This window comes from Biomphalaria glabrata, chromosome 11 (assembly GCF_947242115.1).
Source record: "Biomphalaria glabrata chromosome 11, xgBioGlab47.1, whole genome shotgun sequence".
In the NCBI taxonomy this organism is placed as follows: Eukaryota; Metazoa; Mollusca; class Gastropoda; family Planorbidae; genus Biomphalaria; species Biomphalaria glabrata.
This window is the reverse complement of record NC_074721.1, coordinates 2,711,078-2,727,279: the sequence shown is the minus strand read 5'-3', so window position 1 is coordinate 2,727,279 and position 16,202 is coordinate 2,711,078. Positions and strand designations below refer to the sequence as shown.

The 16,202-nt window shown below is 33.2% G+C and overlaps 1 protein-coding gene across 2 annotated transcripts; it reads left to right on the top strand.

The window, feature by feature from the left end:
• Positions 1 to 7: 7 nt before the first annotated feature.
• Positions 8 to 15,029, top strand: LOC106070537 (all trans-polyprenyl-diphosphate synthase PDSS1-like). 2 transcript variants are annotated; one of them, XM_056003637.1, is made up of 10 exons: positions 8 to 191; positions 2,356 to 2,607; positions 4,409 to 4,542; positions 5,104 to 5,242; positions 6,596 to 6,707; positions 8,462 to 8,571; positions 9,638 to 9,718; positions 10,924 to 11,037; positions 12,505 to 12,585; positions 12,710 to 15,029. In XM_056003637.1, the coding sequence occupies exons 1-10, from the start codon at positions 51 to 53 to the stop codon at positions 12,848 to 12,850; spliced, it is 1,305 nt and encodes a 434-aa protein (XP_055859612.1). In that variant the 5' UTR covers positions 8 to 50; the 3' UTR covers positions 12,851 to 15,029. The 2 variants fall into 2 exon arrangements, with proteins under 2 accessions (XP_055859612.1, XP_055859614.1); XM_056003639.1 differs by lacking the exon at positions 8 to 191 and adding an exon at positions 271 to 294.
• The last annotated feature ends 1,173 nt before the right edge of the window (positions 15,030 to 16,202 follow it).

Genomic DNA, 16,202 nt, shown 5'->3' with positions numbered 1-16,202 from the left:
AAAAATTGATACCTTTAAAGCTGCGAAACGAAACTAGGATTTCGCCAAACATGTCTTTCAAAGTATTGAAAGAGACACGGCATTTTAACAAGTGGACACAAAATGTGATTGAACAATTAAGAGCTTGTGAATTTCTTTTAGGGAATTCAGAAGATTATCGATATGCTGTTCACAAAAGAAGTCAAAACGTGGTAATTATAGTCAATTTGTTTTCATCACCTTCAGTAGTTTTATACGTACGTGTGCACGACCTTGTCCTTCAGACACACAGAGAGGCTTCACTTTGTCACTAAAGTAATAGATCTAGTTTTTATATAATAATATATAGATCTAGATAAGTTATATCTAGATTTAGATCTCTAGAAAAAAAGGTCATGCATGTCTAGATCTACATCTAGTCACCTAGACGTAGTATAATCATGATTAATTTAAGTTGTAATGATTCAGACACAGAGGCTTACTCTTACTAGATTAGTACTCTTACTTTAGTCAGTGTTTCTTAGTCTTACTCTTAGTGGGGCAAGAAACTTTATAGATATTAGCCCCCCCCCCCCCATTTTCCATGTCCATGAAAATCACATAGAAATTTAGGCTTATAAATAAAAAGTATTTAATAATAATATTTATATAATACAAATAACATTTGAATATATTTTACCTAACTAAAATATCTACAATAATTTTTGTTTTGGTGCTTCTGCTTGTGGCACCCCCTGAGGGTGGAACCCAGGGTACCGTGCCCCCTTGCCCCTCTCTCACACTACGCCTCTGTAACGATTGTAAATATTGAATTGAAATATATTGGGTATTAGTTTATATTATTGCAGAATCAGGTTTCTATATTATTTTATGAATATGGAGAAAAAGTCACTAATTAAGACACTTTAAAAAATTGACTTAAGACTATGGAAGTGGAGATATTATAATTATTAAATCTAATATGTAATAGACTAATATAAAATAAATCTATCTAGATAGATCCAATCTAGATTCTTAGTTTTATAGATTTAAAATGCTATTAAAGTTAAACTACCTAAAGTCTTTAGAAAGAAATGATTTTAAACAATAATAATCATTGTTAATATTGATCATTCATTTCTAATTCATAGTCATTAATAGTATAATACAGTGGTGTCAATCAATTTCATAACTTTCTGACACTGTAACTCGTGTCACAGGGTGTTCTACCTCAAAAAATGTCTTTCAATGGGACTCTAGCATCTTCCATTCAATGAAATATATATAAAAGTAGTAATGTAAAGTTCCCCCTCTCATACCTTGCAATGTATAGGGCAGATGTTGTAAAAGTCATCTGTTTCTATGACCCACAGTTAACGAGGGTGTCATGTGGCCAGCACAACAACCAGCCGCCTTTATTTTTCCCCAATAAATGTCAGGTACCTTTTAGAGTTTGGTGGACTCAGAGGCACCCAAAGATGACCCAAATTGACCCCAGTCATCACCAAAACTTGAACCCGGGACCCACTTTTGGAAGCCAAGCACTTTGCTGCTCAGTTTTAAGAGTTGTTAGGGTTCAAAGGTGCCTCTATAATAACTTACTGAAGAAAAAGAGTGTTGAACACAATTTGTTTAAAGAGTTTAATATCTTCTATAGTCTCAATTCAATAAAGTAATCACTCCAAAGATACACAATATTTACATCATAGACTAATCACTTGAATAAATCAAAGAAAGTAAAATACCTTGAGCTATGTATGTACAATTCATAATTGCTTATCGAAACAGCCATTGACTAAAATGACCCTCGTATCTTGACTCATCTGCCTTTTATAGTCATTCTACACGCTTAGAACTTTCTCTCTTCTAGTTAGCCACATATGTATTTAAATAAATATTTTTTCAAAGACCTCTCAATGTTTTGATCACACACACACACGAATTGACAAATATTTTGATCAGGTTTTACACTTACACAGCTTGACTTTTAACTCGGTCAGTTCCTAGATGCTTGGTAGATGGTTTGTGCAGATGAGCATGTCAGGGATCACTCTATTAATAGAAAAAAAATAGTTTAAAAAAATTGTATTCACAAGTATTTTTGTAGCTTTGTAATTTCAGCTTGACACATAAAGTAGTGGCCCCAGAGGCTGAATGTTATAAACAAGTGTGGGTTTTCAATGTCAAATATTGTGATAAGAAGAGACCTGGCATTATGAGTGAACATCTCAAGAGAGGATGATGATTAAATGATAATGGCTTGCTCATTTTATTTCTATGCTAAGAAAAATTTTTTTGCACCATAAATTCAATCTTATATAGTATTAGACTCATGATTTTATTATTATTTATAATACATTCAACATTTTGTTAACCTTTTTTGTTTCATATTTTTAGGTGATTTGTAGCTCTTCATCTTGTCACAGTCATAGACTATGTCCAACACACAGAACCTCCCTCATCTACACTACATTGAATGCAAACACTACTTCAATTCTAGCATTACCATCTACATGTCAGTACAGCAATGTCCAGGCAGTTAGAGCATTTTCTACTGTAGGTAAAGATGAGCCGGATGTGTATGTTGACATTGATCCATACAAACTGGTGGAGGCTGATATGGCCAGCTTGGCTAATGACATAAAAAAGGTGGGATTTGAATATAAAATTTGTATATAGTGTTAGTTAGAACATTGTATGTTAGTTACAAAAAACTTAATAACTTAATAAGGCTTCTCTTTAGTAGAAGATTAATGAAAAGTGGCTAAGCAGTCCCAGCTGTTACTTACATATTTTGTAACAGAAAGAGCTGACAGAACCATTGTCTGTCAGGCATGCTAATACATAAAACAATATTTGTACATAAAACAACATATTCTTCAGTACATACATATATTAAACATAAATGAACAGCAGCACCAGGGACCAAGTTTTTAAATGAGAGAACCAATGACCCTGGAAACAACAACACCCACTGAAGCTTCTATATGTAATGTACTTATGGTGTCCACGTGTCATTATGAGAGATACACAATTAAAATTAAGCCATTGTTTGTCTAATACATGCCTAATGGCTGTCTGTGTCGGCTCTATTGAAGTTGTTGGTGAACAGATGTGGTGAGGTGGGGGAATGGGCTAGCTAGGGCATGTGACCATTGACCACTGGGGGTGGTAATTTTCTTATGGGCGAAATGACCCTTGACGGAAGAATATTGGTTTTTTTTTTTTTTGGACATTTTGATGGTCTAGAGGTTAAGTTTGCTTAGTGTGTTATTGCTAGGCAGTGTTGTTATTTCCAGGGTTACTGGTTCGAGCCTTGGTCGGCACAGTTCCTTATTTTCATCGCATTTAATTCACTACTTTCTCTCATTTAAAAACTTGGTCCCTGGTGCTGCTGATCATTTATGTTTAATATATGTATGTATCACATTTTTTTCGGCACCTATCTTCAACTCTATATTCTTCAGTAGTCCACATTATGATCATATTCACATTATTTGCTCTTCGATGTATTTCCACCCTTTGGGCTCAGGCAGGACTAAAAATACATTCATATGGTATGCAAACTGAACTGTCTCTCAGTCGTCTCGATAGTCCGAGGTTAGCCATCATCCCCTAAAGTCCTGCAGGAGGCTTGGACTAAGAAATAGATTATCTTCAACTCTGAAGGATCATCGGAAACATGACATTTTTACAAACAAAGCTTGCTCATTTATTTACCATCATCTCCTCTGTGGTTATCTTCAGCATCTTGTTTCTCTATAATTTTCTCTTTGCCACTTGCCAAGAATTTTGCTTTCTTAAACAAAAGTGTTTTATAATAGATAGTGGTGCTATTTTTTTTCATTGCGACTTCACCTGGGTGTTTGAAGTTCAAAATACTTTATTAATAGTTCTTGTTAGTAATGTATGCTTTGTTTGAAGAGAGAGAGGCTTGTGCAGCAGGTGATTTAATGGCTCACTAACTGTTTTTATTTTTTTTTGGTCAAATTTTAATTATCTATTGGGGCCAGGGGGATTCTGGGACATCTTTAAAGGCAAATTCAAAGCTTTCTCTTTAATCTTTTCTTCATGACTGCTAATATATAGACATTTGCATTTATAGCTCCTCCTTCGTAGTCAAAGATGAGCACATTTCTCATTTCCTATGGACTCGGGATGACTGTAAAGTCCAATCCTCGGTTTAAAAAGCCGGCTGCATACATGGCATGGGTAGGTTTGGGGCCAGGGGGATTCTAGGACATCTTTAAATGCAAATTCAAAGCTTTCTCTTTAATCTTTTCTACATGACTGCTAATATATAGACATTTGCATTTATACAAAAGTAATTGGATGACTCAACATTATTAAACCTTTATAATTAGAGAAAAAAAAAGATGTAATCCATTTTAGTTGTTTTTTATCAATTGTATGTTATTTACTACGTGGCTCATTTTATTTTGTTCTTCAGCAACTAAATACTCAGGAAACACTGCTGAAGACCATGTCCCATTATTACTTTGATGGTAAAGGAAAGACGTTTCGTCCACTTGTAGCACTACTCATGTCAAAAGCTTGCAACATCAGCACTAATATAAGTGACAGGTAGTGCCTCATAAATTATCTATTGACAATAACAAAAAAAAAGTATACGTATACCTGATGCATATGAATATCGTAACATTTTTTGTATATAAATCATCTAACTTCAACCTTACGCTGTAACACTCATGTCATTCTCAATTTAGTTTTTCTTTTTTAAACTGCCCCCATATCAGACATTGAGACAGTCTCTGTCTACCTTCATCTAGTTTGGGTCACTTAGCCTTCAAATTTTTGTATTCTAAGTTAATGGCATGGTAAAGGAAAGTAGCCCTTTTAGACCTTGTGATGTATAGACATTTATAATTTCCCCTTTGTGTGTGTGTGTGTAGAATTACTTATTTCTCTCACTTCTCATTCTCGGATCCAGTTGAAACTTTCCACAATTATTCTCTGTTGATGACAACTTATGAATCAATGAAAACATTGACCAATGAGTTAATTAATTAGTGGCTATTAATTCATTGTGGTTTTTTTTTAATATAGCTTAGTGAAAGCTTAGTTTTTTAAGAAGTAGTTCTAATATTTTGCTTGTTATGAGCCGAATGTTTACATTGATCTCAGGGTAATGAGTAAACAAAAAACAGTTGCCATTGTGGCCGAAATGATTCACACAGCCAGCCTTGTTCACGATGATGTGATAGATGCCTCGGATACACGGAGAGGACAGTGTAGTTTAAATAAAATGTATGGTCAGAGAAAAGTAAGCGGTTTTCTTTCATTTAATTTCATCAATGTAGATTTTACAATATAATTAGGATACTAGATATAGTTGTTGTTGTTGTTTTTTTTGTGGAAACTTGTAATGTTGCTTAAAAGTTTGTTTTTATAAATTATCTTATCTTTATAATGATTAAAAAATGTGTGGCTTCTGAAAGTAAAGACTTTAAAAATCTCTGTTTAAAGATGGTGTATATGTATGGGAAGAAAAACAATGACTATATTTAGTTTAAAACAAATAGATTTTCCAAAATTAGCTCTTAACTTGCGAAGGTGAATCAGATTTTTAAAAAAGCGCTGTTAGTTTTTGAGAACTGAATGTGACAAACAGATTTAAAAAAAAAAAGCATATATTTGCTCCCATTAATGTCTGCAAAAAATGAGCCCTATAAGTATTTAAGTATTACAAAGAAAAAGCAAGATAATATTTCTGGTTATGCTCTGGTTCAATTGATTGAAAAAACAATGCATTTATAGTCATGTTTTCATACTAAAAGTTGCCAAAAGCTCTACTTGCTTTAGCTAGACATATATCTACAGGGGGCTTTAAGAGGTATCTGCTTATTGACTCTGTGGTGGTTGTAAGCGATATAAAACATTGCAAAGAGTTCAGCATCATGCTGAGAATTTTTAGAGTGTTGATTGGCTTGATCAGGCAGAATAAATCACTCCATCTCCCAACAATAATCAGAGTATATCCAGCAGTGGTTTTCTCAAATCAATGTTGATCATTATGTGCTTTGTATGAATAAAAATACATTTGTATCGTGATCCATCAATTTGTTTACATTAAGTCATGATTTTCCTTCAACAGTTCTATAGCTCATACATGTTGCTACACACAATTCACATCTAAATCAAAATGGTGACCATGAACATTAAAGGATCACTTTTATTAGTAACATTTAACAAAATAAAATTTGAATGAATTCACTGAGTAATGTTATGGTCAGACTATAAGCCTTAAAGTCCAGATTTTTATAGGCTTAAAAAATATTAAAACTGTTTATAATTCTTAAAAAAAATTGTTGAATAATTGAAATGAACGTTTTGATCCTACAAATATGTACTTAGAGCTATTTCATAAATTTCATAAGTTTTTAGTCTGTTGTCAACTGTTTTAGTAATTTTTGACTTAACTGTTATAAAAAAAAAATATCTAGATATTTTATTACAATATTTTCTTTGCTTCAAACAATACAATAAGTTTTAGAAATGAGTTTCTTTTTCTTTTTTTTTGGTTCAGTAAGTAATGTCTCTATTGGAATTAATTGCATATATTTATATTTAATTTGGAGTAGTATTTATAAGGTAAAGAAACTCAATCTCTTTTCAGTCAATACTTGTTGGTGATTACATTTTATCTCAAGCATCTATAGCATTGGCCAGTACAGGGAACCCTCAGGTTATAACTATTTTATCTTCTGTGTTGGAGGACTTAGTTAGCGGTGAGTACTAATAAAAATGTACCATTTTTACATATTATAATTCTTATATGTTCTTTCAGTTTGAAAATATGTTTTTTTAATTCTTTCTTATAAAAGGAAGTAAATTTGTAATTTGAATTGAATAGAAAATGAAATGTTTTGAATGGTTTTTAGCAGCTTAACCTTTTAATGGCCGTATATAAAAGCCACTAAATTGGCATAGTTAACATGTCAAGCTTGGTGTTTAAGCAATGACTCATGTACATGTTACACAAAGACTACAATGTTTTTAAAGAGAGAAAATAATGTTGACATTGTTTATATGAGTATCTTGAATGATTCCCCTTGACTGATGTTAACAAATAATGAATATAATATGTTGAACTAAAGGCAAGTCCTAACAAGAGCCTCTAACTCTGTGTCACAGATTACATTATAGAATTGTTTGTACATTTCACTTTTAAAAGAAAATATAAGCCCTCGACATGAGCCTTGGGATTTACCCCTAAAATTTAGACACTTGACATCACGTCAGGATTTACCCAAGGGACGTGGTTAGTATGTCTGAAATCTATTGGTTGATTTGAAATTAAACAAAGACATTTTTTGAAAAGAGTTAGCGCCAGAGAATTGGCGGGGAGTAAGAAAGTAACGCCAGTCGAATAAATAATGTCCTTGTAGACAGTCACGTTTCTAAGAGCTCTGTTTGAAAAGCCTTTGTAATATGTTCCATGCTCATTGATTTGTAATTTGTACATAAACTGTACTTACGTTATATTTAAATAAAGTTCCAGAGTTTTGTTTTATCAAAAGAATCGTCAATTGTAATTCTAGATCGTCATTTTTGTTAACTATTGAATTCAAGTAAAATCCCCGGCATAACAACACGTCATATCATCTGCATGTTGTGACACTCTGTATCCCTGCCTAGGGGCAATTTAATTATGAGAGGTGCATTCCAACCATCATGATTGCTACAAATAATACAGTTACCTAGTCCTGCTCCAATATATAGGTACTACAGCAAGTGGGTAGCCATTAAGCTGTAAATGAAAATACAAATTCAATAGACTGACACCAATGTTATATACAGGGACTGTTCGACAGAACAACAACACTAACATAGGCGCTTCAATGAGCAGGCAGAAAATATAAATGTGAAGCTTGTTACTGTTAGGCATGTGTGCCAAATCATAAGTCCGTGGTTGGTGCCCTGGTCAGATCATTTGTCATTTTCTCACTAAACAATAGAAGATTCTTGTGCTTCCATTTTATTTTTTACATGTAAATAACACTTACTTATTAGTTATTTAGTTATTAGTTATTTTACATAGAACCAAAAGTTTTTATTTTACTCAACTGTTTAATTATTTTTAAAACAATGATAATTCAATGATCTAAAAATAATCTTATAACTTGTATAATAATTATTTATATGACAGACATTTTTTGGGGCTCCTAGTTTCTGTAGACTTGAAGGTATATACTATAATGTTTACATTAAACATTATCATATGTTAGGGGCACATTTCTTATTCCGTATGCTAGGACTAATTCCTACAAGTGCTTTTTCTTCCCTAGTGCCATTAGAGAATGGAATGGATTGCCTGAATCAGCCAGGAAAACAAATGACTTGGCAGAGTTTAGTCACTGATTGACATGCATGACTAGATTGAAACATGAAATAATTATCATCTCTCTTGAAGTAACGTCTGTAATTGATAAGAATAGATGTTCTGACAGCACAAAATAACCAATGTATTTTCTCTTTTCAGGAGAGTTTATGCAACTTGGTTCTAAAGAAGATGAAAATGAAAGATTCTCACATTATTTAAAGAAAACTTACAAAAAAACTGCTAGCCTGATTGCTAACACCTGTAAAGCTGTAAGTATTCATAGCATGTTGTTAGGATGTAAAAGTCATCTGTTTCTATAGCCCACAGTTAGCGAGGGTGTCATGTTTCCATCACAGCGAACCACTGCCTTCACTTTTCCCCAAACTCATGTCGGGTACCCATTAGAAATTTTAAAATCCCAGGATTCAATCCTGGAATCCTAGTTTGGAAGCCAAGCGCTTTACCGCTCAGCCACCACACCTCCTGCCTGATAATAGCATCAGTTTAGTTGTATTCTGAAAGCCTTCTACTAGTCTTATTTGTATTCACTTGAAATATATTCTGTAATAGTTATTTTTTTATTGTTAGAGTACTGCAACATTGTTGAGAATAGTAATTAGAATATAAAAAGTATAAAGAATATACAAAGTATAAAGAATATAAAAGTATAAAGAATATAAAAAGTATAAAGAATATAAAAAGTATAAAGAATATAAAAAGTATAAAGAATATAAAAAGCTTTAATATGAAGCCCCTCCTGTGCTTACATAACAAAGTCTCATTTTCTCACTTGTACATTAGCACCACCACCAAGATCAGGCTTTTCAACATCATTTTTAAGCCTTTAACACTTTATAGAGCAGTCACCACCATGAAAAAAGTCCAGGTATTCATCAATGACTGCCTGTGGCAAAGAACAAAAGAGCCCATTGAAGTAGATATCCTTCAGAGACGCTGGAGATGGATAGGCCACACCCTTCGCAAGCCTGCATCCAACTTAGCGAGGCAAGCACTTAGCTGGAACCTCAACGAAGAGGGGATGGCCTAGGAATATGAGCCGCATCAATTTAGAAGTAGATGGGCAAGATGTGGGGGCATTTGGAGAGACTTGCCCATAACCCAGATGCCTGGAGGAAGCTGGTCGATGGCATATGACTATACAAAACCACAGACAGAGATAAATTGAGATGACCTTTGCAATGAAATTATCCTCACTTTCATTATTATGTGCATTTTTCAAATATTTTTTCAACACTATGTTGAATATTGTATATTGTTTGTAACATAGAGATCTACAAACAGTATTTGTTTTACTATTTCCCTTTGGGCATGTAGGTAGCCATTCTTGGACAGTGTGATGATTACATGTCAGAGAAGGCGTACCAGTATGGCAGAAATCTTGGCATTGCATTTCAGGTGTGTGATTAAACTAGGCATCTTAGTTATCGTTGTCAGGTAAGATTATTTTGTTAGCCAGTTATGTTTACATTTACTGTTTTTTGTTCACACGTCTTTCGACTTTCTGAACCAGACGTTGTGGTTACGACTATTTTATTTTGTCTTGCAAACTGTTACAGTAAATTTCTTTAGCTCGGTTAGTTTATTTCTAAATCACCATATTAATAATTTTTTTTTAAATCATCTTTAAAATTAGTAAGTCTGTTTTTTTTTCAAGAAACTTTAAAAATAAGTTTTAATTAAAAAGAATAATTGTAAACAGGGTACAGAGACTGGTATTCACAGCTGATTTTTAAAAAAAAAATAAATTATGAGGTAAAGCAAAAAAAAATGCCAAAAATGGTTTGTTTTTTTAAGTGTATGTATTTTCTTCTTCTTAATACATTTTGAAAATTCAGAGATTACTTGAAAAAAAAAATTTCTAAATTAATAAATCATAAAGTAGTAGTTCTTTTGATCGAATGTTTCTCTACTATACAAATACTTTTTTTTTGTTCTTGGTTTTAACTCTGTTTTTCATCTAAATAAATATGGAATTAGAAGCTCATTGTAATGATTAGATTTGTAATATATCTCCCTTTCTGTAAGAATCTGTGGGTGTTTGATTCAATTTCCTTTTTTTGTATTGGCATTTTAAGAAGTAATTTCAGTTAAAAAAAAACACTTATTGTCTATTTTATTTTTTTTACTGGATGACTTTTGAAACAAATATGAAGCAGTTATTAAGTGTCATTTTTGTACAGAAATAATTCAAGTCTTGTTCAATTAAATACATATCATAGTGAACTAAGAGTACTTAAGTACAAAAAATGCTCTTGATAAAATGAATATTTACAAAATTCAAATTTAAAACTATAAATCTGCAAACGCTGCATTAAGTAAATAATTTTTTTTTTCTTGGGATTATAGTGCTAGAGAAAGATGACTTTTAAGATTTTAGACTAAAAATTAACTATGCTCAAAGCAGAGACATTTACATAAGTGTCGGCAGAGAAAAGTCTCATTATTTTCAATTTCATGATTGTATTTGTCTTTTAAGGATGAGATTCTTGAACAAGTCTTTTATTACTTGCTAATTCATATTTAATCAGAAAGAATAAGAAAAAAAAATTGTTAAAGTGTTTCAAAGAAAGTAAAAGTTATTGTTCTTGACAATTGTTTAGCTTGTTGATGACTTGTTGGACTTCGTATCAAGTGAACTGGTGATGGGGAAACCTACAGCTGCAGATCTCAAGTTAGGGTTGGCTACTGCTCCAGTTTTGTTTGCTGCTCAAGAAGTAAGTTTCTGTGTAGAAAGAGCTGAGTGCTGCAACTCAATGTATTTTTTGTTAGCTCACTAGTGAACCCAGGGTCGTGGTGGCTGAGTGATAAAGCACTTGTTTTTTTTAACCCAAATCTTGGGGAAGACTGACTGGTATTTTGAATTTTATGATTTTTAGGATGCCCTAAGTCCACCCAACTCTAATGGGTACCTGACAGTTGGGGAAAGTAAAGACTGTTAGTTGTTGTGCTGGCCACATGACACCCTTATTAACCTTCTACCATAGAAACAGATAACCTTTACATCATCTGTTCTATAGATTGCAATGTCTGAAAGGGGTGCTTTACTTTCTAATAGTGACCACACCTTTTTTTTTTTAGCCACTGTGGAAAAACATCTTGTTTTAAGGTTTGCCTGCGGCCTTTTTTTCTTTATGGATTACAATGATATAAAGTTGGCATATCCTCAGTTACATTTATATAAGAAAGGAGGAGGGAAATGTATTTTAGATATATTTACTATTGTGCACATTTTCACCCTGATCAATGAGCCCCTTAATTTTCTGTGTTTTCAATCCTTGTAGCAGCTTTGTAATTACGCGCATATATAATTCTTTGTTGTTCTTTACATAAGCCAAAACAAAAAGAAAAAAAAAACTACCTGTAATAATAAATAATAACTCATGACTGACATTTTTTGAAGACTAATATCCACATTATTTGAATTGCAAATTTATTAGCTTAGAATTCTAGTGAACAAAAGAACTATAAAGAGAGAAGTTGAACTATAATCTCTGTTGTTGCTTCAAGAGTTGAACCTAAAGAGTAAAAGTTTGTGGGTGTATAGCTGAGCAGCTGGGGTTTGTTCTTCTCTTACATGTGTGAATCACAAATCAGACAGGGTTAGGGTTTTATCCTTATTTTAATTTCTCAGTCCAAGCGTAACTTTTTTTGAATTCTACAAAATACTTTTGTTTTTTTACAAAGCTTATTTAAACTCACTGTGTCTGTCTGGTAAAAGTGTGTACACTTTTTGTTCTCCCACACCCATTCTCAGATCAAGTTCAAACTTCGCACAATTACTCATTGGTATAGACAAGATATGAATCAATTAAAAAAAAAAAAGTAACCAAATAGTCAATTAATTACTGGTAATTAAATATTTTTGCTTAATTGCAACGAGGGAAACTAATGCTTCAGTATTTACAGATATGGCTAAATTTGTTTGGTTTAGACCCCTTATATAATTGATAATGCTATTTCTCCTTCACGCATATACCGATCAAGTTGATACTTTAAACAAGTATTTATTGTACCTAATAAAACATAAATAAATAAAAAAACAACCAATTAGTCAATGAATTTTTGGTAATTAACTATTTAGTTTGATATCATTGATATAGTTTTAAGAGCGTAGTTCTTCCCCTTTAGATAAGCTTTTGTTTTTAAAAAAGATTTTCAAAATTTTGCTTGTTTTGTTTCAGTTCCCAGAATTACATCCAATGATAATGAGAAGGTTTACAGTAGATGGAGATGTAGAAACTGCTCGACATTTGGTGGCCAAAGTAAACAGCTTTTAACACAGTCTTATGTTTAATATAAAGTTCACTTTTCATTGTGGACTCCAGTTATAATTAGTACTTTGGTAATCACAAATGTAACGACTTTTTTTTTTTTGCTTGTCCTCAGAGTGAGGGAGTCCAACAGACAAAACTCCTGGCCTCCCAACACAGCCAGGAAGCAATCAAAAGCTTACAAGAGTTCAGGGCATCAGATGCCAGGTTGGCTCTTGAGCGTCTAGCTAGAATATTGCTGGAGAGAAAGAGTTAATGTTTGCTAGTTCCTAGTTTTAAGTACATTGGCATTGTAATTTTAATTTAGAACTAATTTAGACATGAGATCCTCATCATAAGGCTGTAAATCTATGTATCAGTAAATTTGTGACATTTGCGTGTAGCGTAGTACAGTATGAAATGAGACTGAACTTGGTTCATTGAGAAGTATTTATTTAGCATCCACCATTCATCTAGATTAAAGTTCTTATCTCTATGAGATGTTTAGGAACATTTTTTTATATCTTTAAGTCAAATGTCATCATTTGCTCAAACTGAATGCTGAGTGTCAGCTGAAATGGTAATGAAAGTTGTGAGTTATTAACTCAGGATTGAAATAAATTTCTTGCTCTATTATAAGCAAGTAGTAAAATTAGTGAAAAGAAAACATTACGATGGTTACAAATGGAACAGTTGTGACTTTGTTTTTAGTGCCATTGATACAATCGTGTAAATATAGATCTTAATTTTAGTTTTATTAGTGAACATTCAAATTCTATAAACACAAACAATTTGACATTGTACTTCTTAAAATCATAAGCTTGTGATCCTCTAATGTTATTAGCTTGTCTGTTGGTGACTTGTGATAATGTGTGTCAGCTGTGTCACACTGTTTATCTGTGGATGACTTGGGTTAATGTAAGCCCTGCATGATACTGTCTGTGGATGATATGGGATTGTTGGTCCAATGTAGTTAATAGACTTTCTGTTACTTATTCTACTGCATGGTTATACCATGAAATGACAAGGACTCTGAAAAATGTGTGGTGTTGTTTTCTAGTGTTAGACAGAAGTTGGGGGTAAAGAGAAACTGCTTCAATGCTGACTTCTGGGAGAAATCTTTTTCATTCACTATAGGTGCCATTCTTTGTAACCCTTGTGTCTCAATCTCGTGTGTAAGTTCTGCTAGATCAAAGTATTTTTTCTGATCAAGTTTCATGCTAAAATTTCAGAAGTTGCTTTGATTAGCATAATGTATAAACATTTGGCCTCTCCTAGGGTAATTCTTTAGTGGACACTAATTCAGTGTTTTGAATATATAATTAGCGTTTCAAATATACATTACTTGAATGTTTGTCATGGTTTAGTTTGATATTGTTTTTATTTTTAAATACACATTTTTGTTTGTCATCTATGGTAAATTCATTGAAATAGTTTTGAACTAGTTGACTTGAAATTAAAATGAACTTTTCTTATCACATTGTATGACAAATTGATGAAGCAACTTTTTTTTTTCAAGTATGAGCAGTATAAGGGAGGTAATGCCTAAATCCAGGGAAATTTTTTTTTATTATTAAGCAGTTAAGTTGCAAATTAATTTGAAGATATTGATAACAATTGAACATGGCAATTATCCTTTTTTTTTTTTTTTTTTTTTTTTTTTTAAAGGATATGTCTGGTATATAATTATTAAAATAAAATTAATCCTTAAAGCTGATAATGCCAATATATCATCGCTTTCAATTTGAAATGTTTGAATCAAAAGCAAAGAATTTCAAATGTTGCTACAGCTATAAATCGAATGGATTCTTCACAAATAAAAAATTATTGTTTGATTGGCCAACCTTTTAGTGTCATGTTTGTTTATGACTAGAATTTTGTACATGGGGCGTGGTGGTGGAGTGATAAAGCTCTTGGCTTCTAAACTGAGAGTCTCGAGTTTATATCTCGTTGAAGACCAAGAGTATTAAAATGTGAGATTTTTATGACACCTCAGAGTTCATCCTTTTGGGTACCTGACTTTAGTTGGGGAAAGTAAAGGTGGTTGGTCATGGGTTGGCCACATGAGGCCCTTGTTACCCACTGGCCATAGAAATAGATGACCTTTACATCAGATTGTAGGGTCTGAAAGGGATATTTACTTTTACTATAATTTTGTACAAATCTGTAGAGTAGACAAATTTTAGACTACCAGTATGATACATTTTTTTCTTAGTACCATATGATATGATTTGTTCAATAAACCCACTCCTAGCAGCTTCTGTTGACTAACTTACTAGCAATGATTAGGTAAGAAGCAACTGAAGCAGCTCGTGGGAATAGCTTAAGAACAGGTATTTGATTAAGGCAGCCATATACATTTATATTAAATAGAAATGAATAAATATAAATGAATGAATAAATCTCTTTCATGCTTTATTAGTATGGAAATAAAACAAAAATTAGTTTGGCTTGTATTGATTTGTTTCATTTGAATAAACTTACCGCTTTATCTAATCACGCACCCATCATGACAAGAGAAGCCCCTTGCCTGCAACCCTTAAGGAAAGTGAGACGGCTCAGAAATGTCGAGGCAGTTATGCTGACGAAAAGGCTCGCCTAGAACCGGGACGCCAGGAGGAAGCTGGTTGGTGGCCAACGGCCCGAACGGGACCACAAGAAGAAATGAGATGTTACAAATGTATTACCTTTTTGTATCTGTTCTAAGCATAATAAATGTCTTTTGCTTTCAATAGTTATGCCAATCAAGAAACTCCAGTAAGATACATTGACATGACCAACGCATACTTTTTCGACTCAGAACCGAACACAACAGAACGGGACATCATATGTTCCGGAAGCTTAAAGTCGGGACGAGCGAAACCTGCCCTTGTAGAGCATCACCAGAGAATGCAGACCATGCCCTTCAAAGCTGCTTACTACATGAAGAGACCCGAACAAGACACTGGCCCCAAAAACTTTCCTATGGAACAAAAACTCTACGGAGAGCTGCCTGATCTGGAAACCACTGCGCAGTTTATCCCAGATATTGGATTACTGATCGGAACCCTCTGACATGTAAAATAAGAAAGAAGAAGAAGAAGACGACTTGATGTGTGCAGAGAAAATAAGACAAGAAACGAACACTACAAGATATTGGAGATTTTCAAACATGGAGGGAACACAAGTTAACTAGCTTTTTGGTGTATGCGGTGTAACAACATACGGTGTATGTATGTAATCACAGACCTATATATATACAGGTCTATGTATGTAATTTTATTTTTAGCACTGCTGAATCAATTTTTCACAGGTCTTCCGTTTGTTGCACACAATAATTTCAATATGGAAGATGGACTACACTTGCACTCCAGGACTTCCAAGCTAACTAGCGGTAGGCCTAATACATGAGATTTCATACGAAGATCACTGCTGATATATGTAAATGCACAAATAATGCATCCTTCCTAGTCTGGTTTCTAGAAGTGCGCACCTTCTGCACTGTCTTGAACGGTGGCGGTGCGGATGGCAGAGTTATAACAATATTCTCCTCATAGACTTATATACATGGTGCGTTAAAAAAAATGTATACACACTTTGAACTGTCATAGACAATTTATTTCCCGTTCTACAATGCTAAATTTCTGGAC